General features: G+C 45.6%; 1 protein-coding gene across 4 annotated transcripts in view; it reads left to right on the plus strand.

Annotated features, from left to right (window-relative positions):
- Window positions 1–24,704, plus strand: part of TRAPPC8 (trafficking protein particle complex subunit 8) — a 1,467,367-nt gene that overhangs the window by 695,590 nt on the left and 747,073 nt on the right. For all 4 annotated transcript variants that reach the window (XM_078687367.1, XM_078687364.1, XM_078687365.1 and 1 more), the window contains one exon: window positions 15,301–15,406. In XM_078687367.1, the coding sequence (XP_078543493.1) occupies window positions 15,301–15,406 (106 nt within the window). The remainder of the gene's footprint in view (window positions 1–15,300; window positions 15,407–24,704) is intronic.

The raw sequence follows: 24,704 nt of genomic DNA on the forward strand, positions 1-24,704 counted from the left end.
ACTTAAATATCAGAAACCGGTCCTAGGATGCTAGATTCCGATCCAGGGAAGACATGGCTTGGCAGTTCGGGCTGGAGTGTTCCCATGAGGCACAGGGTCAAGACTGATTTGCATATGGCCATGTCTGAACTGGGGTGGCGTGGTGAGCAAAATAACAATGGATTAAACCCCGATCTGTGACTGGGGGTGAATGTTTTAGCCAATGTGTAACATTGCGTTCATCACCTAGTGTGTTTTGCTGTTCGCCCTATGTGGGAAGGGTATGCCCAGACGTGGGTCCCGTGCTCACTACGCCGCTGGAGTCAAGCTATCCTGGCTGATGACGGCTGATAGCCAGAACCAGTCCAATGATGCTTGATTCCGGTCCAGGGAAGATATGGCTTGGCAGGTTCGGGCTGGACTTGTTCCCATGAGGCACAGGGTCAAGGCTGATTTGCATAGGGCCAAGTCTGAACTGGGGTGGCGTAGTGAGCAAAATAACGATGGATTAAACCCAGACCTGTGACTGGGGGTGAATGTTTTGCCAATGTGCAACATTCCGTCCATCACCTTGTGTGTTTTTCTGAACTTAAATATCACGAGGGTATATCCACACTCTCTGATTTGCTCTCACTGTGTATAGGGAGATGTGTGCCATGTCGACTCTTCAGTTTTCTCTGCACCAAGACACGCATCCTGCAATGGCAGTTTGCATGAGCTTGGCGAGGAGTCCCTTAGCGTGGCTTAATTAGTTCTGCAGCCCTTAGGGACCCCATTTAGATCCAACGCCCTAGATACCAGTTGTGCCATTAACTAGGTTCTTACAAGGGATCCCAAACAGTTTGCCGCTTGCGGAACAATCGTACAGCTTAAGGGAAGAAGACTGTTTTTGAGGTCCTAGTTTGCAGGAACACAGCACACTTTCAGTCAAAATTGCACCAGATACCAGGCAAAAAGCAGGGGTAACCATGTCCAAAGGGGCACTTTCCTAGGGTGATGTAGTTTCCTGTGGCTGTAGGGTTTGGAGAATCCGCTGACAAAGTTGAAGAGCTCTTTGCTGTGGTTGGAATTGTACTCAATGCGGTCAGCGGAGATATTCCTCTTTGTCCCTTCCCTCTCGGTAGTCGGTGGTAGACGTTGAGGGAAGTACTTGAAGGTGGTGCTGTCTGCGGTGTCCTTGCTAGTGTGCCATCTTCTTTCCAGTTGCTTGTAATTGCGTTTTTCTGTACTCTGTTCTTTTATGTGACATCTGGCCTGCTTGGTGGATCTCCTGTGCCTGCTGGTTTTGATGGAGGCTATGTTGCCGGCACATTTGGTGATCCAGGCGTTGAAGTTTTTGATAGCCTGGTCGAAGTTTGATTCAGTGTCAAGGTAGGATGTTTTGATGTGTCGGCCCATTGATTTTCTAAAACTGTGATGCAGCTGCTGTGGGGGGGCGCTGGGCGGCTCTGAGGAGTTGGTGCGGGCGCTGGAGATGTTGAAGTTGATGATGGAGTGGTCGTCCATGTGAGTTCAGTGACGCAGCTGTACGCTACCCTGTTGCTGGAGGTGAAGATTAGGTACACCGTGTATCCTGTGTTGTGGGTGGGGTTGGTAACAAGTTTGGTGAATCCGATGTTCCTGCTGTAGAGGAGGCTGGCGGTGTTGGTGTTTTTGAAGTCATCGAGGTGGAAGAATATATCAAGCTGAAATGCTATTTCTGTTTTGACCAACGCACGTTTGGGAATTCTTTCTGTCCCCCATTGGCAAGGGTCACCATGGTTTCTGATGCTTTCTCCCTTGGTTAAAGCAGTCATCTTAATGTGCTAAGGATAAGATTGTTTGATCTCCCGTGGAGCAAAAACTGCACATCAACCTACTCGAGATTCGGGAGATTCAGCTGTATCTAAAGGTGTCTCTGGCTTAAAATCGGCGGTCATTCATTTAAGGTCCTGCGGACAATAAAAACATTGTGTTATATCAACAGTTGGGTTGTATGGGCTTGCACCACTTGCGTCTGGAGCCCCAGAAGCCACTTGTGTGTGGAGTGGGCTTGGTTCAGGCTCGCAATGTTTGTCTGGTGGTCAACTACCTGGCAGGCTCCTTGAACATGCAGACTGATGATTTCAGTTTGTGCCATCTTGCCTCCAGTGGACCTCTTTGCCACTCACAAGAAAGCACACTGTCCAGAGTTCAGCATCCTGCCATCACTGCTGAGGTGGGACTTTAATCTCCACTAGGCATTTCCTCCCATCTCGCTGATTTCTCATGTTTTGAAAAAGCTGTGTCATGACCGTGTGCAGATGATCTTTATCGCTTCTGACTGGCAGTGAAGGGTGTGGTACTCTGAGCTTCTCCACCTTTCCTTGTGCCCTCCTCTTCTGCTTGGATCAGGCTTCCTCTCCCAACAAGAGGGCAAGGGTCTATAGCCAAACTGCCAGAGCCTCCACTTTCATGCATGGGGCAATCTCTACTCCTTTGACCTACCTGTCAAGATGGTAGATGTCATCTTGCCAGCTCGTCGTCCGTCTACCAAAATTGTTTGTTCTGGACCTTTATCCCTATTAAATTCTTGATGTACCATGGAGAAAGTGGAATTCCTTAAGGTGCATTTGTCTGGTCTGTTGCATTTTGTAATTTGGGTATCTCTTGGCCCTTTAAACTTTTCTTAGTTTGCCTGATCAGCCATACAAGTTTTTTATTGGTATGCTTTTTCTGCAGGGTTTAACCTATTTGCTTCCCCAATTTGTCTATTATCATGTCCCAGTCGGAGCTTCACTGGGGCTGCCCTTTGTGGCTGTTTATATTCAAGACTGTTTCCTTGATTGCTATTTTGTCTGTTTTCCTCCTTTTATTTTCCCTAGAAGCTAAGGCTTCCTTCCAGGCGAAGGCGGTTGCCCTGTGCCACATGGATCACTGCATCACCCTACCAACATTGGTGTGCTGTGCTGCTGACTTATACAACTCTTTGATGCCAAATACATGGTGTAGCCCAAAGCCGAGATGGAGCCTACAATGCATGAGAGCTGTTTCTAAATCCAGTCTGGCATCTGTAGAGGATCAGAAAGGGAAGAATCCACAGATAGAGTATCATCTAGAAAGTTTGCCACTGAAGATAAGTAACTTGTTCGTTAGCTGCTTTCATTTATACAAAGTAGAAGAAAACATCCACTAGACGAACAAGTAACTTGGGCTGGTCAGCTTCTCTGTAAATCTATGTGCTCTGCTGCTCAATCCAACTAGGAACTCCGCTCTCCGCCTATCAAAATTAGAGTACTTCAGTGCCCTCTGTATTTCTAATCTATATTAATAGCTGCTACTGCAGCTCTGCATCCCTGAGCCCAGTGATCTCACATTGCATTATTGTGTTTCTACACATTTTCACTCATGAAAGAAAATCTGCAGGTAATTTCTAAATGGTTCAAAATCTGGAAATGTGCAACATCTGCAAGGAACAAAGAAATCGGTGTTTTTCCAAGAACATATCTGCACATCAGCTTTGCGCTGTTATATGTAAAAGTTAAAATCGCAGATCTAAGGAATGTATCTGTGTTGGGTAGGGCTTGTTCCTCAGTGCTATATTTTCCTGACCTGAAGGCTTGGTGGAATGTCTTTGCAGTATGTGCTGCTGTATATCCCAGCTGTGAACACTCCTGCCATCTAGTTTTATGTTGGGAACGTTGAAAGTTATTCTCCGAAGAATGAGTTCTCAAAGTGCTTGTGCACCTTCGATGAAACCCAGAATGCACAGGACAGACTCCACTTCATTTAGTTTTTTTCCACCCTTGAGTTCAGAAGTGTTTTTTCTCTCTTCTGTTAGGTTATATGTTCTTTCAACGAATTCCGTTGCAACGCATGCCTTTACCACGCATGCGTTACAACGGAATGGTTTATCAACGCATAACTTTTTCCTCTAATTCATGCGTGGTGACGTCGTACGTCCTTAAGAAGAAACAGAAGTTTCTTTCCGTTTCCTCTTAAACGACGACGATTTCAGGTGAGGTTTTTATTTGGGGGGGGAGACCCCCCCAATCCCCCCATGTTTATTTTGAACCTTTACCACATATGCCTTTACTACACACCTCGTAGTAAAGGTATGCGTGGTAAAGGCTTTCGTGTTAACCACGCATGCGTTGTAATGCATGCGTGGTTAATGTATTCGTGGAAACGGCCGCGTTGTAATGGCCGTTTCCCCTTCTGTTACGATGTGCATTGAAGGAAATATTCAACATCAGAGCATCAGAACACCAAGGGCTTCTAAGATGGCAGTCAGCAGAAGTTAAATCACATTGACCACTTCGGCATAACATCAATTGAAGAGGCTAGGTAAGGTTGTATGAGAATTACTCATTTTTGGGAAGGTTATGAAAAATATTCAATTTCAGTTTTGCCCCTCTTGTGATAGCAAGTTTTTTTTCAGATTAGTATCGGTTCAGTAACCTTAGTTTAACAAGGGATCATAATGAAAGTATTTGTTGGTGTGCAGCATTATCCATTATTAGAAAACTATTTAGCACTGATGGGACAAAAGGTGGGCGTACTCTAGCCAGGACTCTGTCTTTGTCCGACACAGTCACCGAAGACTCCAAGTTTGACACCGATCTGTCGAACTCTCCGAAATCTTGGAAACCCAACATGATTAGAGCTCACATTTGTTGTCCCCTGAAGCCTTCGACAAATAAGTATCTCCAGTGTGCCCAATGAAATCTGCAGTTTGGGCTAGGTCCCACCCAGTGTTTCAGACCTCAACACTGAGACCAGTCACAGCATCCCAAGCCTTGAAAAAGACAGTCCCTCTTCAAGGCAAGGATCTTACCCTGGGGATACACAATCTGCATGCTACCTGTTACCATCACATAGTCAAGCTCCCACCTCTACAACATGAAACATTGCCCACTAGATAGTAGCTTAAAATGTGTCTCTCTAAACATCAAGGGGCTTAACCACCCAATCAAATGTAAAAAGATGAAAAACTATCTATTTACACTGAAACCTGATGTAATCTTATTACAGGAAACAAAAATCGCCCATGGGGATTTTACGGGCTTTGAGAGAAGTTTGATCACGAGTGTCCTTTGCTCTCCCGCAGAAAGTAAAAAGGGGGTGTTGCCGCCTTGACCGCTAACAATTCAGGTCTGACCATCGATTTGCTAATAACAGATGACAAAGGTAGATGGGTTCCATCAAAGTTGTCTAAAATCTCTAGCCACTTTCATGTCCTCAACATACACTGCCCATACTCCGATGAGCCTGAATTCTGGGACTCCCTGGCTCTCCCCTTGAGCTAAATCCCAAGCAAGGATCTCATTATCCTGGGCAGTGATCTCCATCTCTCCCTAGATGTGGCCATTGACAGACTATCCAGAGCTCCCCTTCAACCTTCTAGGTCCCACAAATCACTGCACAAACTCTGTTCTTGCTTAGGTCTACTCGATACCTGGAGACTTCAACACCCCGATACTGGTGACTATGCCTTTTTCTCCAACCCCCTCAAATCTTATTCCAGAATACGCTACCTAATGATCTCCAAGTCCCATAGCCACTTAATTGACCAGACAAACATACTGTTGAGATTAATCTCCGACCACTCAGCTATCACCCTATCTATTTCTGATGCAAATGTGAGAACCCCTTGCAAGATTTGAAGATTCAATGATGAATCAATCAAGGATGCTGCATCCAGAGATATTATTGAAAAGACCATACTAAATTACTTGGAGGAAAATTTAACCACCAACACCTCCCCCTCCATACATTGGGACGCGTTGAAGGTCACTGTTAGAGGTGCCCTAATAAACATTCAATCCAAACTAAACAAAAATCATAATAGATACCTAGTAGACCCAGAAAAGGGCATTAAGTTACTAGAGGCTGCTCACATTTCCGGTTGGGACCCCCAAACTCTCTCCTCCCTCGCTAATAAAAAATACAAACACTACTGAATCCTGAGTAAGCGGGCAGGACTATGGATTAACAAATATAAAAGCATAAAGGTATGTGAGGCAACTAAAGCTGGCAAAATCCGAGCTTCCTACTTAAAGCACAAGCAGAACCACAAGGGTATCGACACCCTCATAGATAAAACAAATGCCACCCACACAGTCCCCAACTAATATTAGAAATACGCAAAGTCTTCTACCAATCCCTATACAAAGATGATTCTGCTACCTCTGCAGCTTCCTGCGAAGCATACTTAAAAGACACCCCTCTCTTTACCATCAATGATAAAGAGAAGGTGGCCAAAGAGCTAGATTCGTCCATATAGTCATTCAAACTGCATAATGCCCTAGGGCCATATGGCTACACAGCTACTTTCTACGAAGCATTCTCTCCTATTCGTAAATAAACCCTATTGGCTCTCTACCACCACTTTGCTGACTCTGGATCATATCTGGTTCAACCAGTGAAGCCACAATAGTGGTAATCCCAAAAGTCTGAAAGAAACACGTAGTGATAGATTCCTTACCTTAGAATTACCCCCAGGCATCAGACTGGATCTGGAAAGTTTTTCGTCAGCAGTACCCCTGCGCGTATGTATGCGTCGTCGTGCGTCTCCGCGTGTGCCGTTGGCGTCAGTGGCACCGGGATGACAAAGCTGGAGCTACTTAGGCGCACCCACGCGCGCTGACTTCAGTGCTTTCTTTTTCCGCGCCAGCAAGCGCAGATCCGGGAAGAGCAAGTTCCCCCAGTCACTTTTTGACTGAGTTTTTCGAGGCCTTTTACCTCATCTTTTTGAGTTGATCGACTCCTGGTGTCGTAGGGATGCCCAGTTTCAAGAACCGTGGGGACCGTCATCTCATAAAGTCGGTGACGGACCCCCACCGCGTGTCTCTCCTGCCTGGAGCGCGACCACGACCCCAAGTCGTGCCCCGACTGCCGGGCCAAGGCGCCAAAGACTTTGCGGGAGCGGTCCCCGAAAGTTGCTTAAATTCCGACAGTCTGCTCCGTGCCGCTCGAGGTCCCGGTCCCATGGGAGGTCGAGGGACCGGTCGCGGAGTCGTCATCACCATTCTTCTGGATCTGAGTGTTTGCACTCGGGGTCAGGTAAGTCGAAGCATTCCAAAAAGAAGTCGAAGAAGCATCATCGCCCTTCGACTTCCCCTCGTGCGACGCGGCTGAGGGTGCGGGCTGTGCCACCCCCGCGGCTCCGGTGGAGCCTGCGGCATCGCCTCCAATCTACCCCCCACTTTTCTGGTGCGTGGCCGACGCCTGCTCAGGTGCAAGAGTTTCTTGCTGCCATGGCCCAACACTCTGGGTCATCTGGCCCGCCGATGTTGCCATCTCCAGCAGCTCCGCCCCGGTGCCGCAGGCGACCTCGTAACACCTCCACCGGCGTAGATATCCCCAGCACCGCTTCCGACGTCACCCGCTCCTCGGGACGACGACATCCCCAGGTTCAGACTGGACATGGTGCCTGATCGACGTCGCCCGACGCCGATACCGACGCTGATGGGGCCTTTTGTGCCCTATGTCCTTCCTCTTTGTTTTGAGCCTGTTCCACCGACTCAGGGGATGTCCAGAACACCTTGATGGACAGGCCCTTTGATGGCATTTGCCTTTTTGGCAACAAGGTAGACAGTGCATTGGAGCGCTTTAAGGACTCCCGGGCTACAGCCAAGTCCTTGGGCCTGTCGCCAGCTCGGCCGCTGACGTGAAACCACTGAGGCGGTTCAGGGGGCCAGCGGGCGGGCCAGTCCACCACCACCCCTGCATCATCCGCTTCAAGCCTACCTAGTCTGACATTTCAGGCCCATCAGACGCTAGTGGGTGGATGCATACGCCATCATCTCAACCAATGGCACAACATTACTTCGGACAAGTGGGTGCTGCAAATTGTCCGAACGGGCTACTCCCTCCCCTTCGAGACAACCCCTCCAGCCATGCCACCTCAGTGCCACTGCATGTCAGGGGATCACTTAGCACTTCTCCAGCAGGAAGTTGCAACCCTGTTGGTCAAGGGGCCATCAAGCGCGTTCCGACGCCAGAAGTAGGTGGTGATTATTCCCCCTACTTTCTGGTTCCAAAGAAGGACAAGGGCCTGCGTCCTATCTTAGACCTTTGGAACGTCAATCGCTTCCTCCAGAAGGAGAAGTTCAAGATGCTCACACTTGCTCTGGTCTTGTCTGCCCTGGACCCACAAGACTCGATTGTGGCATTGGACTTGCAGGACGCATATTTTCATATTCCCGTCCTGCCTGCCCACAGGCGCTACCTGCGATTCACGGTAGGCCACAAGCATTTTCAGTTCACCGTGCTCCCCTCCGCCTTACCAGTGCCCCTCGGGTGTTCACGAAAGTGATGGCGGTGGTCGCAGCTCATCTGCGCAGATCAGGGGTTTCAGTCTTTCCCTATCTCGACGACTGGCTCTTGAATGCGGGCTCGCCCCAGGCAGTTGTCTCCCACCTCCAGACTGCGGCCGACCTCTTGCATTCGCTGTGGTTCTCCATCAATGTGCCGAAGTTGCACCTGATTCCCTCGCAGAAGCTCCTCTTCATCGGAGCAGTTCTGGACTCCCGAACAGCGAGTCCGGGACATTCAGGTATGATTCCGATCTTTAAGCCTCTATCCCAGATTTCGGTTAGATTAACCCTTTCGGCTGCTGGGCTTGATGGTCTCCTGCATCCTGCTTGTGGATCATGCCAGATGGCATAGGTGGGCTCTGCAGTGGGACCTGAAGGTTCCAGTGGGCACAGCATCAGGGCAACCTGTCCGATCATGTCCAGATCTTGGAGGGCACTGCATAGCAATTGCAGTGGTGGCTCATGAATCGCAATTGGGTCAATGGCAGATCCCTCTCCCTTCCCCACAGTTGTGGGCCGCGGCGGTCATGGGGGGTTGGCACCCATATAAATACAAAGTCTGGCTGGCGGGGATGGGGCGGCCACATGGGAGAGGCGGAGATCAGAGTCCTCTGGTCTCTGGGGGAGTCCAGGCTCCACATTAACCTGCTGGAGCTTCTTGCGATCCAAGTTGCACTGAAGGCATTCCTCCCCTCTGTTATGGGGGGAGTAGTGCAGGTGTTCCCAGACCACACCACTGCCATTGGGTGCTGCATCAAACAGGGCGGGGTGGTGTCGTGGACCCTATGCCAAGAGGCTCTGAGCCTCAGTGCTTGGCTGGAACATCAGGGCATGTCCCTGGTGGTTCAACACCTGGCAGGTTCTCTGAACGCCAGGGCGGACAAACTCAGCCGCCGTTGCATGATGGATCACGAATGGTGTCTGAATTCGGACATGGCGCAATCTCTCTTTCAGCAGTGGGGAGAGCCTTGGTTAGATCTATTCGCCACCGAAGAGAACGCGCAATGTCATCAGTTCTGCGCATTGGAATTTCCAAGGCGGCACTCGCTTGGCGATGCTTTTTGTCGCGAGTGGAGTTTGGTCTGTTGTACGCCTTTCTGCCTATACCATTTCTGCCCAGAGTGCTGAAGATCGGGCGCGACCGGGCCCAAGTTATTCTTCTGGCCTCGGACTTGACTTGAAGAGTATTGTATCCCGAGCTACTCAGTAGGAGCATCGATCCCCCTATCCGTCTGCCTCTTCGGGAGGATCTTCTGTCGCAGCAGCAGGAGACAGTCCTCCACCGAACCTGTCCAGCTTCCACCTCCTTGCGTGGAGATTGAGCGGCGGCAGTTGACGTGTTTCGACCAGCCCCCTAAGTCTGTAATGTTATCTTGCCAGCCAGGCGTCCCTCCACTAAGACGGTATATGCCTGCAGGTGGAATAGGTTTGTGGCATGGTGCACAGCAAAGGCTGTGGATCCCCTTTCTGTCCCTCTTTCCGAGGTACTTCTTTTTCTTCTCTCTTTGGCCCAGCAGGGCTCTGCTCTGGGCACTATCAGAGGCTATCTCTCAGCCATTTCCACCTTTTTAAGGCTCCCAGATCAGCCTTCCTTTTTCAAGTCCCCTGTTTTATATAGATTCTTGAAAGGCATCACACACGTTTCCTCCTGTCCTTTTCGTGATGCCTCTTTAGGACTTGAATCTAGTTCTTACCTTTCTGATGGGCGCTCCCTTTGAGACACTTCGTAATTGCCCTCTTCGTCTTCCCACTCTAAAGACTGCTTTCCTGGTAGTCATCACCTCTGCCAGAAGAGTGAGTGAGCTCCAGGCTCTTTCTTCTAAGCCTCCTTTACACTCTGTCCATCCAGGTAAAGTTGTTCTAAGCACTCTGCCTTCCTTTCTGCCAAAGGTTGTCACTGCCTTTCACATTAGGCAGACCATCACTTTACCCACCTTCTTTCCTCCACCGCATCCCTCTAAAGAGGAAGAGATGCTCCACCGCCTGGACCCAAAACATGTGCTCTCTTTGTATCTGAGCTGCACACAACAGTTCCGGGTGGATGACCAGCTCTTTGTTGGCTACGTGGGCGCCATAAAAGGTCGGGCTGTGCACAAACGGACCATCTCTCGGTGAGTCGTTCTGTGCATAAAGGCTTGTTACTCCTTGGCTAAAAATGAGCCGCCGGGGGGGTGTTGCACGCCCACTCTACTAGGGAGACGGCAGCCCCTACTGCTCTGGGACGAGGAGTTCCCTTGCAGGACATCTGTCAGGCAGCTACGTGGGCTTCGCTGCACACGTTTCCCAAGCACTACTGCCTGGAAAGCCAAGTCCGGAGAGGCGGCTTCTTTGGCAGTTCTGTTCTCCAGGACTTTCTGGTGTGATCTTGGTTCGCAGACCCACCACCGGGATTGGAATTGGTGGGGTATCTAGTCTAAGGTAAGGATCTATCACTAGGTGTTTCTTTCAGATGCGCAAGTCACTTACCTTCGGAAACTATATATCTGCAAGAAACATTAGTAGTGATAGATTCCTTACCACCCCACCCATCCTCCCCGTTCTGCGAACTGATTTCTAGGGTTAAGGTCATCCCTTTCAGGGCCCTAGTTTCATGGCACCAGTGGTCAGTATCTTGCATGGCTCTGCGTTCCTGGTGCGGAAAGTCGTATATAGAACTGACGTCCATGCGTGAGGGCGGCGTCTAAGTAGCTGCTGCGACGTCATCTCGGCGCCAACGACGGACGCGGAGCCGCACGACGACACCTACCGGATCCAGTCTGATGCCTGGGGGTAATTCTAATGTAAGGAATCTATCACTACTAATGTTTCTTACAGATATATTGTTACCGAAGGTAAGTAACTTGTGCAATGGTAAGGATCTGAGATAGGTGAATAATTATAGACCAATCTCCTTAATTAGTCTGAATGCAAAGATCTATGCCAAGATTCTATGCAATAGCTCAGACCTCTTTTCCCTCGACAGATTGATCGTTCGCAGGTCTGTTTCAAGAAAAATAGACTTTCACCATATAACACATGGCTCCTATATCATATCATTGTCGCATCATTGTCACAGTTACCATCGATGCTGAAAAAGCATTCAATAGGGTCTCCTGAACGTTTCTCCGTGAGTCCTTACTGAGTTACAACTTAGGGGGTTCCTTTACAAAATGGTCACGACACTTTATAGTGGGCCTTCTGCTAAAGTGAGATCCGGAGGCCTTCTATCGTCAGCGTTTAGTTGAGAAAGAGGTACCAGACAGGGCTGTCCCCTTTCCCCTTCTCTCTTTATTCTAAGCCTAGAACCCTTACTCCACAAGATCAGATCCAACCCTTGCATCATTGGTGTCTCTTTTAATACCTCTACTGTGAAGCTAGTGGCCTACGCTGATGATATTTTAATAATGACTAAAAATGCAGCTTATTCAATCCCTACATTACTACAGACAGTAGACGAGTATGCCCTAGTTATAAACTACAAGCTCAATAAGCAAAAGCCTGAAATCTTAGGTCTGAATAACACTGATCCGGTGACCGCTTCAAAAACACTGGCCTATCCTGGCAACCTAAGTTTATTAAGTATTTGGGTAATGAGTTTAACTCATATTTACTAGAATCACTACAACATAACGAAGCTCTACCTGAGAAAAATAGAATCCCTATTAGAGGGTAGGAGCCTTGGATTCCTCACGTGGTGGGGTCATATAGAGATCATCAAAATGATGGTCACCCCTATAAATTATCTTGCAAATATGTTGTCTCTAGTTTTATCTGAAGACTTTCACCAGAAACTTGATAGAGTACTAAACAAGAATCTCTATTAAGAAACTCCGTCTGCCTGTTTATCTTGGGGTGTTAATCTAGCGGACTTCAAAAACAATCAAACAGGTTTTGTTGACTGGGCTCCCTCTGGGTCTCCAAAAAGCCAGATTACAACCCCTCTTGGTTACCAATTGAAAGAGACATTTTAGGTGACCTCCACCCCATAACCATGTTGGCCAGCAAACAAAATCCCCCTTTAGCGCGAAAATATTTCTTTAACAATACCAATGGTGCCTTTTTGAAGATTGACAGGCTCCTGGAAACCCTGATCACACAATCTAACATGATTTCTCTGCGGAATAATTCCTGAATCAAAATTCATGGGGAACTGTTATTCTGGACACATTGGGCCTCCAGGGGGCATTCCGTTGGCTCACCGAAGACACCTCTCTCATTCAGAGAACTATGACTTGAAGTCATCCTGCTAGATCTAGACCTTTACAATTTTCTTAAACTTAAATTCGGCTTATCCGGAATCAAGCCCCCAACTGGAGATAGATCCCTCCCTCCTCACAACCATCCTGACCTTTGAGTCTGGCCACCAATCTTCCAAGGTCTATCACCTCTTGAAACCTTAATTTTATAACTTGGCCTCAAAACTACAAACAAAATATGACCCCCTCTGAGACAGTCGCCCCCAACTCTTGACATCTAATCTGGAAATCAGTTGTCTCTCTCAAAATCTCTCCCTTCCTATCCCAGGCAGAATTCTGGCTCTTTCATAGGACATTGTTGACTGCGGCCCGACTCCATAAACTGTCTCTCAGGGAGAGCCCATCTTGCTGGACCAGCAACAAAGTTATAGGAGACCTCCCCCACCTATTCTTTCATTGTTGTGCAGTCTCCCCATTTTGGGATTCCATATTCAATTTTATACACACTGTATGTGGAGCTCAGCTAGGAAGAATTTTTCTCTCTCTAGTTCAATTATTCCTAGACCCACAAATCAAATCACATGACGATAACTTTCTGGTAGATATTCTTCTAACTGCTGTCTGTGAATCAGTGCTTGCTAACTGTAAAAACAGTGTTACTGTAAAAACACAGTGGCCACCGCATTTCGTTCCTTGTTAAATTGGGTTTCCCAACTGAGAGGGGCAGACAATATTTCCCTCCAAAACTCCCCATGGAAATGGTGTAGCACCTCTGTATGGAAGTCTCTTGATAACTATCTTGCCACCACCAAACCCCCATGAACCTTTTGTTTACAACACGTGGTTTGCATACTATATGTTTGATGAATCATATCTGTAATTGCCCCACTATGTAGTTTAAAAGAACTTTATTGGCAGCTGATACCAACTCCCAGGTCTCTGTATCCACTGGCTGATATGCAAAATGTTCATATAGCAGTATATCTGTAACCATGTTACTTTGTATTCTAAAAGAACTGGATTGACAACGTGCTCCATTACTTAGTCTATAGCGCTATAGGATGAGACTCCAAGAGCACATTTCCCGATCCTTCATCATTCCTGTTGTCTTCTGTTTGTTTATTTACTTTCTACTCATTTCTGATCTGATGTGACCCGTCTTGGTTTGATATCTGATTACTACTGCTCAGTGTCCTCCAATCAAACTTGTACCTGCATACTACTTCTCTCTATACTTTTCGCTATGTATAAACCGTATTGTTTTTCCCTTGTTCCTTTTGTTTTTAAAAAAATTCAATACATTTCTTTGGAATAAAAAAAGATAGGTGAGGAATCTGTGTTTCGATTCCAGAAAGAGATTTACCAAAGGTAAGTAACCTTTAATAAACACCTTTGGTGGTTTTGTTGCACAATATGCAGTCGTACAACAACCTGTATTTCACAGGGAACCATGACATATGGAAAACAATTAACAGTACTCTGTGCACTTTGGATTTCATCATCATGACAGCCTGTAAACCACACTTAAGAGATGTTCCATTGTTGTGGTTGCTAGCATTCTTCATCATGGAGGAACAAATTATGCTGCAAGATTATGTAAAACGCAAATTATGTGGCACATTCTCTAGCAATAGTATTTTAATCTGTTTCAGCTAGAAACTTTATTGTTAAATCTGCAAATTAGTGGAAATGTGGCAAATCGATAAATACGTTGCAAATGCTGCAGCTACAGAATAGTATGTCACTGGCTCTCCGCTGCCCATAGTTTTAACTTATGCATGGAAGGTAAATTTGCTTAAACATTTTAGTTTAATTCAAGGTTCATTATTAGCTGTAACTTGATAAAATTCACCGTTTTCAGTTGACTACCTCCAAGTAAACATTTAATATGAAAAATGAACAGCGTGTAATGTGGTCCTGTATTCCAGCTCAGGGTCCAGATGACATTTGTAAACCACTCTCCCAGTGAATTGATGTAATCAGGAAATAGTATGAGAAAGAGAGTTGTAATTGCACGGGGTGATAGTAGTGGAAAAAGATTCATCTAAGCACACAGAGTTGTATAACCGTCAAAATAGATAGAAGAAGAGAAACCTTCAGTGATTAGTTTGTGGAACAATAAGTGCCAGGGCCCAAAGTTTGTCTGAAGCCCGCGGCCAACGCTTACGAATTTTGGGGGCGCCATATACCAAGGCTGCATAGTCTTGATTTCACCTTATCCCTCTTTCATCCACCACCAGACACTCCGTGCCCCTTTATTTCACTCTTTCAGATTGTTTCTTTTTCATCCTTGCTTTGTTTTTCCATCTTTACTCTTACCCCTTTATTTCCCCCTTTTCAGTTTTCTCTGTATTGCTCTGGGTCTAAGTCTTGTTAGGAAAAATAAGTGCTGGTCCCAAGAGTTGGTGCCCATGGGCCCCACCTGAAACCGCTGGCTCAAATTAAACAAGTACTGGTAAGTGACCAAGTCTGAGTAATGATTTAGAATTTCTATTAAATGTAGAATGCCTCTCTTTTTCTGAGGAAGCCTGCCCCGTAGGATAATAGAGAAAAACCAGTGAACTTGTGTATTGAAGATGGAAAACAAAGGTGACGGAGACCTTTATTTTTTAATTCCCTTGAATAAGAAACTGCTCCAGCATCGCGCATTCACGGAGTCTGAATTTGCAAAATTAACTTTTCCCAGCAGGCTGCATGTTCTGTTACAGTTGTCAAACTAAGTGGCTGATATGTGATTGTATTCTTGCATTATTTCACTTAAATTGGAATACTTCTAACCAAATATTGTTTGTTTTACAGTGAAAATTAGATATTTTCTGTTCTGAATTTACACACTGATTCTGTTGCTTTGACTTTTTTCCTCCTAGAAATATGGTATTAGCTGAGAGATGTGTCCTGCTTAGTGCTGAGATTTTAAAAAGCCAACTTAAATATTCGGAAGCCGCAGCTCTCTTGATAAGATTAACTAGTGAGGTATGAACCCTTGTCTGAAAATGTTTGATTTATTTTCTTTCTCAAAATTAACTTTGAACGAAGTATGAAAAACAGAACATTTTTGTTTAACATGAATAGATGATGAATTTAGGCAGCTTTTATTTGTTCATGTGTACATGGGCATTTCTGTTGAGTTAATGTAAGGCAAAACCCAGGGGGATGTTTAGGATCTGGCAGATGCAGGACATCATCCAAAAGTTGGTGGATTCTCCTTCCGCCCTGTTTACGTTTATTCAAGGGTATATCCCCGTATATACATTAAAGAGGTCAGGCTGGACACCCCCTATTTTTGAAATGATGTCCCACAATCTCTAAATAATCCTCTCAGATTCTTAATGTTTAATCTTGTATTACTTTGCGTACCAAATAAGATGTGTACTAGATGGGTTTTCTCACTTTTATCTGGTAAACATTCCACCAGGAAACAATAGTGAGTAACTGATTCACATAACCCTGCCCAGGCTCGACCCGGACAAACTAGTACTTTGTCCAGATGAATAATGTGCCACAAAACGTTTTTTTCCGGGTCTCGATCACAAATTCAAGCTGCAAAATGCATATTTTTTATTTACTGCGAGTTCCATTTTACAAAGAAATCTATATTACTTTTAAGGAATACACATAGTTTAAAATTAAAATATACATTTAAAAACTGTGTTCCCTCTGAAAAATACGTCCTTCATCAATGAAAAATGCTTCTTTAACCCTTAAAACCGTTTTAATACAGCTGAAATGAATGAGTAATGTACTCCAATTTGAAAACGTTATCTGGAGCTCTGACAAAACTAGATACAGACAAAATACGCCGCTTCTTCAGAAGAAAGTTCATAGCATTGGACCTAGGTGAGCGAAGGAAAATGAACAGGTATATTGATTCTGCCTGTGGCAGGGGTCTGTGGTGCTTGCACTTTGTGTCTCAAACATGGAAGGGAAAAGATCCGTTTTGAGTGAAAAACAGCATCAGCTTCAACTCCTTTATGAGTAATGAAGACCAGTAACTTATTACAACTCCAGCCCAATACAGGGTTATCCACAAGAGTTTCGTCCTATGAAGTTTGAGTTTATTATTTATTGAGCCAAATGGTTTCACAGCATCAGATCAAAAACAATGGAGAACAAAATGGTTGATCTGATAGAACACAGATAATCACAGATCATGTTCTAGCTTCTAATTTTGTAGTTCCTTGTGGTGCTGCTCCATCCTCATATTTCTTTAGGCTCTGTGTTTTTTAGGCCTCGTCCTTTACCATTCCGAAGGAATGGGAAATGGCGAGAATTCAAGTGCTCGAACTGATTGTCAAACCACCGCATTTTTCGTGGCGTTTTCTTCGAGTGCACGTGGCCACAGGCACGCCCTTTTGGCCCATACACTTTCATGGCCATCTGTTCCTCAATGTCCCTCCCACCCTTCGTTTGATCTTGCCGCGAGTTCAGGCTAATGGCCCTCCCCCAGCACAGAGCGCGCATCGCGGCCGCACAGCACATCAAAGGGCTTCTCCCAGCGTGTGCTGTGCGGCTTCTCCTCCCCTAATTATGTGGCCGGCCGTACTTGTGTTTCCCGGCCGCTTCCCGGCCGCTCTTGTATTTAATTAGCAGCAGCAGCAGCATTTCTCCTGCGCCAGGCCACATCAAAGGCTCTGTGCCACTTTCACCCACACAGCAACACTTACAGACACGCAACGCCACTCACACCCACGCAAGCCCACTATCATCCACGCAACACCACACTCACCCACGCAACGCCACTCACCCAAGCAACACCACTCACACACGCAACGCATCCACGCAACCCCACTCATCCACGCAACCCCACTCATCCACGCAACCCCACTCATCCACGCAACCCCACTCACACACGCAACGCCACTCACACACGCAACGCCACTCACACACGCAACGCCACTCACACACGCAACGCCACTCACACACGCAACGCCACTCACACACGCAACGCCACTCACACACGCAACGCCACTCACACACGCAACGCCACTCACACACGCAACGCCACTCACACACGCAACGCCACTCACACACGCAACGCCACTCACACACGCAACGCCACTCACACACGCAACGCCAGGCTACACATCATAAATAACAATCATTTGCAATGCTATAGGTCTCCCATTTACTTAAATTGAACATAATGGCATTGTAAATGACAATAACTTTCAAAAATGTTTACTTTTACAATAAATTGAAAAGGCATTGTCATTTACTATGCCAACAGCTTAAAGTTGCCTAAATGCAAGACTTATTGCATTGCAAATAGCCAATAGGGCTCGCTTTTGGGACCATCTAAGTGTTTATGCATGCGACATTTTATGTTGTTGCAACAAGGAAATTATGCTGCATAACTACTTATAAGGGCCCAAAAGCGAGACCTATTGGCAATGCCAATGCTTGTTTTTTGATGCTTACATCAATACTCTAGTTCTTCTTCCGTCTTCCTGGTGGACATTGAAATGTAAATCTTCTTCGGCATTGTATGCTTAATATCAAAGAGTGGATGGCAAACTACTGGTTGAATCCTAAGACCGAGCAAGCCAGGAATATCATGTTTAGTGAGGCAAATCCTTTTGGAACCCTTCCCTGCAGTTTTTCGGAACTGGTAATTTGCCCTTCGCCTAATGAGCTGTCTAAACATTTATGAGTAAAAATACATTTAAATATTCACGTCAGCACAAGGTTTCAGTATCGTAACTAAAAAATATTGAAGATTTCTATAATCTTCCCATGCTTCTCCTTTGAGAGACCATTGCTCCACCATCCGTACACTTATCCCTGCATCAACAAAATTAAAATCAACAACATTCTTTAAAACCAGTTGGCTAGTATGGTTATGTGTTTCCTGTTTTAAGCATGTCTCTCCGTATTTACTGCTAAGTTGATTCCTAACTTCACAGCAAGATCTCCTATAATGTTTTCTGCATTGTCCATCATACTTTACTTCTTGATTGTATTCTTTTTGTTTCTAAGTGTATTAATTTATGTATTTTTTCCCGATCTTTACACTCACTGAACTTTTATTTGCACAAAGTACCTCTCTTGAAGAAATCCAGATTAGGACACTGTTACTTTTTTGTTCTTAAGGTTACTGAGTGGAATTCCCTGCCATGTACTCGCCATACCATTCCTTGTGTCCCGGAGTGTGGCAACATTTTTATAAACGTACATGTTTTCTCGGATGGTTTTCTGCTGGTTAGCTCCTCTATCCGATTGCCAGGAAACTAAACAGTAGGCAAGTGCTGTAGAAAACCTTTGTGCGGTAACATAGAACATCTATGTGAAGAGAAGTCTTGATGGGTTTTCTGAACGAATGATGTGGAGGCAAGGGCTAAATGTTGATTGAGAAGGAGCTGCACTATGATGATAACACTGCACCTGTCACAACAGCACTTACAGGCATCAGTTGATAACGGAAGGAGGAAGACTTTCATACGTATTTCCTAAGAGGCTGGGTGCTAACAATGATTCACAATAGCTTCCTTTCCATTCACAACTTGTTGAGCAAAACTTCGCTTTGTTCCAGGATAAACATTTATAAGTTCAAAATAACATGCTTTATTGAAGGAAGAATTCAAATGGTGTACTTTGTGTACTATATTTTAAACATAATTTGCCTTCAGCTATATTACATGCCTTGACATGTTGCCTGAAATGCAATCCAATAATGTAATTTGCTGTCCTCTTCAAAAGAGAATACCAGGCACCATTAATTACTCTAATTACCAATTTATGAATGCTGCCTGCATCACCAGTACAGTTACAGAACTGCTGCTTCTTCACATAAAAAAACGAAAACCTTTCTCTTTGTTTTTCTATCTTGCTGCTGTATTATTTTGTGTATGCTTTGCCGCCTTCCTTTCAAAGCACACCTTCATTTTAATGTAATATATATATATCATGCACCGTAGGATCTTCATTTCTGATAAAGACTTCTAACCGCAGATTCCTCACCTATTGAATATCCCCAGGCTTCCGACTGGATACAGAAACTTTTGAATAGCAATTCCCTTGTATGCCAACTGGTGAATCGTATGGTGTTTTACTTCATACCACTCCGTTCCATGCGTAAGTGATGTTGGGACCAGTATATATACACACACACCACCTGCTTGTGTGTCAACGTCAGTCAAAGCGTATCCGGAGCGTCAATTGTCATTCAACAGATTTTTTATTTTCCCTAACAAAATTGCAAGTGTGCAGAAAAAAATGTCACAACTTGAAGTCATGTTCATTGTGTGCCAAGATGCACAGAAAAGATGTCTGTGACTGCGAGGCGAATGTTGCGGTCGGCAGGATGATGAAGTTGAAAATCCTTTCCCAATTGAAATCAAGGGCTCTTACTCATTCCTGAAGTTGTTCTCGTAACCGGTATTAATCAAAGTCATATAATTCGATGAAGAGCCATAAAAAACAAAAAGTCCAGGCACGGTTCACCTGCGTCTCGCTACTCACACCATTCTTGGTCCCCTGAGGCAACTGGCACCTCTAGGCCTAGGTCTAGGCCTAGGAGCCGTTCTCCCCTAGCGGAGTGTGCTCCCTCGCTTATCCCATTTCAGATCCCATCTGATAGGATGGTGATGCCGGATTACCTACAGCAGCTTAAAATGGCTATAGATAAGATCTTTGGTGCCACACCAGATCCCACTGTAATGCCTTTGGGCTCCGTAGATTAAAGGAGTCCCCTGTCTGGTTTACCGTTGGTGCATTTGTCCCCGATGCAAGCTGTGCCTTTCGACTTTGGCCCCGAGTCGCTACAGTTACCTGCTCTCGTTCTGTTGAATATGAAAATCTTTGTCTCCTTCCTCTGCACTTCTGATGCCACAGTTGCAGCAACTAGCGCTTCTGGCTCCTGTATCATCATTGGTTATGATGTTGCAGACTCAGGTTAAAGATCCAATTGTTTTATCGGATACTGAAGCCCTTACTACTCAGTCTAGACCTAGCATATATGCTCATTCTGAACTGGACTAATATAGAGAGGAGTTTTTGATTAAGAATATCAACTCTTTGAGCAAGGTGATGTTTTTGAAGAACTCCTGGATGCCAGTGGCTTGGATACCTCTCCAGACTTTGGTCTGGCTTCTTCTAATCTTGTCATTGCCACTGAGGAGACTGTCTTTCAAGACACTTTTCAGTAGGGCGGCAGAGAGCCTTGATTTTATCTTACATACTCACAAGGTAAAGACAACTCTCCTTCCAGAGTTTTTAAACAGGCACAGTCCTCTCAGGAGCTGTTATTGCCTTTTAATGATGCCCTTACAGATGTGCCTGTGGACACCTGGGCAAAGCTGGGATCTTCCCCTCTGGTTAATAGACAGGTGGCAGGAGGGCATAGGCCAGCTTCTAGAGATCCTGATTTTCTTTTTACAGCATCCGACTCCAGAGAGTCTTGTACAAGCTTCTACGAGTCATATAAGTACAAATGCCTTGCCATCATTCAACCCCCCATATAGGGAGTCAAAAGAGATGGAGGCATTAGCAAAGAAGATTTTCTCTTTGACCACTCTGGCCCTCAAGTCAATTATACATCATGCCACCTGGGGTGATATTCTCATGCATTATGGGGGAATGTTTTGGATGTACTGCTGGCCATTCCTGAGGAAGTATATCAGGTCTTGCAATGTATGGGTCGCTGATGATCACAATGCTGTAATATTCTCAATCAATTCTGGGCTAGACACTACTGACTGTCTTGGAAGGGCAGCTGGCACCAGCTTGGTACTTGTGCGCCAATGCCTAGATTTGCTCTACTGCCTTTTCCACTGATGTCCAGCATTCACTTATGGACATGCTCTGCCTTCAAAAGGTTCAAGGAGAGTAACCGCCTGTTCTTCACCACCAAGACGGCCTTCCCAATAAGGACTCCCTTTTTGAGGATTTGGAAGGAGTTATCTGCAAAAACAAGGGCAGTATTCCTCAGCAGCAACAGACCTCTCAACCCTTCAAGGGGACAAGGTTAGGAGACGGTTGACAGTGTTCTGGTTCCCAAATGCCTCATTTTACTCAGCCCACCTGCTGCAGCCACTGCGAAACCCCTTTACTTTAACCATGATAACACATTATCAACTGGTTGGAGGATGGACCACCTTTTAACCTTCCAGAATGTAGGAGCTTCACCTCAGATCAATGGGTGCTCTAGATCGTGGAATAAGGTTACTCCCTACACTTCTTTTACTTTCATCCAACCACAGCACAATATCTCACAGAGGATCACCGGTCTACACTCCCAGGAGAAGTTTTTGCTTTATTAACAAAGGGAGCAATAGAGATGGTTCTGGTTTCAGAAATCAGAACTGGTTGTTATACCTGTTACTTTCTGATACCAAACAAGGATTGGCACTTTCATTATATCCTAGTTTCTGATGGATCAGGAGCATCTTCACCTTTCTTTGCTCACCTTTGCACATACAAGTGCTCCTTGGGTGTTCACAAAAGTGATGCATTGGTCGCAGCCCATCTTTGGAGGTTAGCAATACCAGTTTTCCTATATCTTGACGGCTGGCTCATGATGGCCACCTACTCGCCTCATACAGTGTTGAACCACCACCAAACGACAGCCGATCTGTTGACATCGTTGGGGGTTTCTATCAATGTGCCGAAGTCACACCTGGCTCCTTCACAACGTCTCCCCTTCCTTAAAGCCATCCTGTACACTGTGATCTTCAGAGCCATCTCTTTGCCTGAACAAGTCCAGGATATTCAGGCTATGATAACCATATTTCAATTTGCAGCCTTGTTCTCATTGAGGTTGACTCTGAAGCTTCTGTGCCCCACGGACTACTGCAACCTGCTTGTGGACCACATCAGGCTGCTTATTTAGGCATTGCAACAGGAACTGAATTGTCAGTGGTCTCAGCACCTAGGAAATCTGTCAGATTCATTCCAGGTTTCGGAGGGGACAGCAAAAGATCTGCAGTGATGATTGCTTGACCACAGTTGGACCAGTGGCAGACCCCTGCCCCTATCCCATCTGTAAATGACCGTCATGACGGATGCATCATTACTCGGTTGGGGAGTTCATCTGGGAGAGGTGGAGATCAGAGGACTCAGGTGGAGGCTCGTCTCCACATCAACCTGCTGGAGTTGCAAGTGATTTGCTTGGCGCTGAAAGCCTTCCTTTAGACCAGGAGGAACGAGCGCAGGTTGTCTTAGACAATACAACAACCGTGTTGTATTGCAACAAACAGGGCGGAGTGGGGTCGAAATGGCTGAAAGCACAGGGCATTTCCCTGATATCACACCACCTGGTGGGAATCTTCAAAAGCCAGAGTGGATGAACTCAGCCGACATTGCCTAGCGGATCACAAATGAAAGTTAAACTCTGATGTGGCACAAGGTGTCTTCCAGCAATGGGGAGAAAAATCGTGATGTGTTTACTACCACAGAGAACATGCAGTGTGATGACTTTTTCATGTTGGAATTCCCAAGATAGTCTTCCTTAGGAGATGCCTTCCACCTACATTGGGACTCGGGCACCCTATATGCATTTCTGCCTCTACTTCTCCAGCTCAGAGTACTCTTGAAAATCGCATGAGACCAAGCTCAAATCATCATTGTAGCTGCGGACTGGGCCAGGATAGCGTGGTACCTGGAACTTCTGACTACAAGCACCTGCCCTTCAATTCGGCTTCCCATTCAGGAGGATCTCCGGTCACACCAACTGGGTTGAGTCTTGCACCCGAGTGTGCACAGCCTACATCTTTATGTGTGGAGATGGAGCTGTGACAATTGATGACATTCAAATCCCTCCTGAAGTGGCTGGTTTTATTCTGGCAGCCAGTTGTCCTTTAAGCAAACCTGGATATATAGGACGCTGGGAAAAGTTTGTTGTGTGGTGTTCCTCTCTTCACACCCAACTCTTAAAAGCTTTTTTAGCTGATATTTTGTAAATCATTGGCCAAGCAAGGCCTTGTTGTTGCCGCAGTTAAATGCTACTTCTCTGCCATTTTGTTTGCTTTACGTTTACTGCCTCAACCATCTCTCTTCAGATCACCTATTGTGATGAGTTTTCTTTTTTAATGGGCTGACCCATAAGTTCCCACCTATTCCTTTCATGATGCCATAGTATTATCTAAATCTTGTATTTCCCTATCTGATGTGCGTGCCATTTGAGCCCATGCACAGTTATCCATTTTGTTTATGTACACTTCAAATGGTATTCCTTACCTCTGTAACATCTGCCAGGCAGGTGAGAGAACTTCTCCACCACTTTTCTCCTTTTTTCCTGACAAGTCGGTCCTTAGAAAAAAGGAAGCATTCCTGCCTAGGGTAATCATGTTCTTTCATGCAGGACAGTCCAATGCCTTATCTACATGTTATGCACTGCCTCATCCATCAAAGGACGAGGAATGACTACATCATCTTAATCCTAATGGGCCCTTAGTTTTAACATTGAGAGGACTAGAGAATTTAGACAGGATGATCAAATGTTTGTCGGATTTTCCAAAACAAAGAAGGTCAAAGCAGTGCAGATAGACTGTCTTATGTATTAATATCTGTTGCAGGATAGCCAAGAAATAGCTCCCAGAAGGTTTACATACTTACTCCACAAGGGAAAGGCTGTTGCCATAGCTCTAGCTCCCGGTGTGCTAGCCTAGGACATCTGCCAGGCTGCTATGTGGGCGTCTCTCCCAATGTTAACCAAACATTACTGCCTGGACACCCAGTCAGCCGGATGGGCACTTCTCCAAATCTGTCCTGCAGGATTTCCTAGTCTGCTTCATACCACAATACCACCACCTGAGGAGTTGTACTACTTTTGTATCTGTTCAAAAGATGAGGAATCTGTGTTCAGAAATCTCTATCAGAAAAACAAGTCACTTACCTTCTGTAACTCATTTTTTGGTAGAGACTCCATATAACTACAGATTTCTCCCCTGCCCTTCTCTTCCCCGGTGTTCTGAATGGTTTCATTCAGTCCCTTCGTTATAAGGTTCCATTTCAAAAGTTCTGGGCACTGTTCCACATTAGTTTCTATTGGTTCAACGTCTGTTGGCACAAAGACGGAATTCATAAAGAAATGGACAACTGCACAAGCGGGTGGTGTATGTATACTGGTACCTAAAATAAATAAGCAAAAAAAGAGGTGTCATATGGTTTCAAAGAACACACGAGGGAGCGACACAAAAAATGGAAAAGACGGCCACATTTAGGGCGTTTTTTAGGAAGGCCCTCACTCACCACCTGGTGATGACATGCTTCATCATTGGGCCCCACTGAAGAGGCCGAATGCCTCTTTAGTGTGCTTCGACGCCAGATCTACTGC

Source organism: Lissotriton helveticus, chromosome 4_1, assembly GCF_964261635.1.
Source record: "Lissotriton helveticus chromosome 4_1, aLisHel1.1, whole genome shotgun sequence".
Classification (NCBI taxonomy): Eukaryota; Metazoa; Chordata; class Amphibia; order Caudata; family Salamandridae; genus Lissotriton; species Lissotriton helveticus.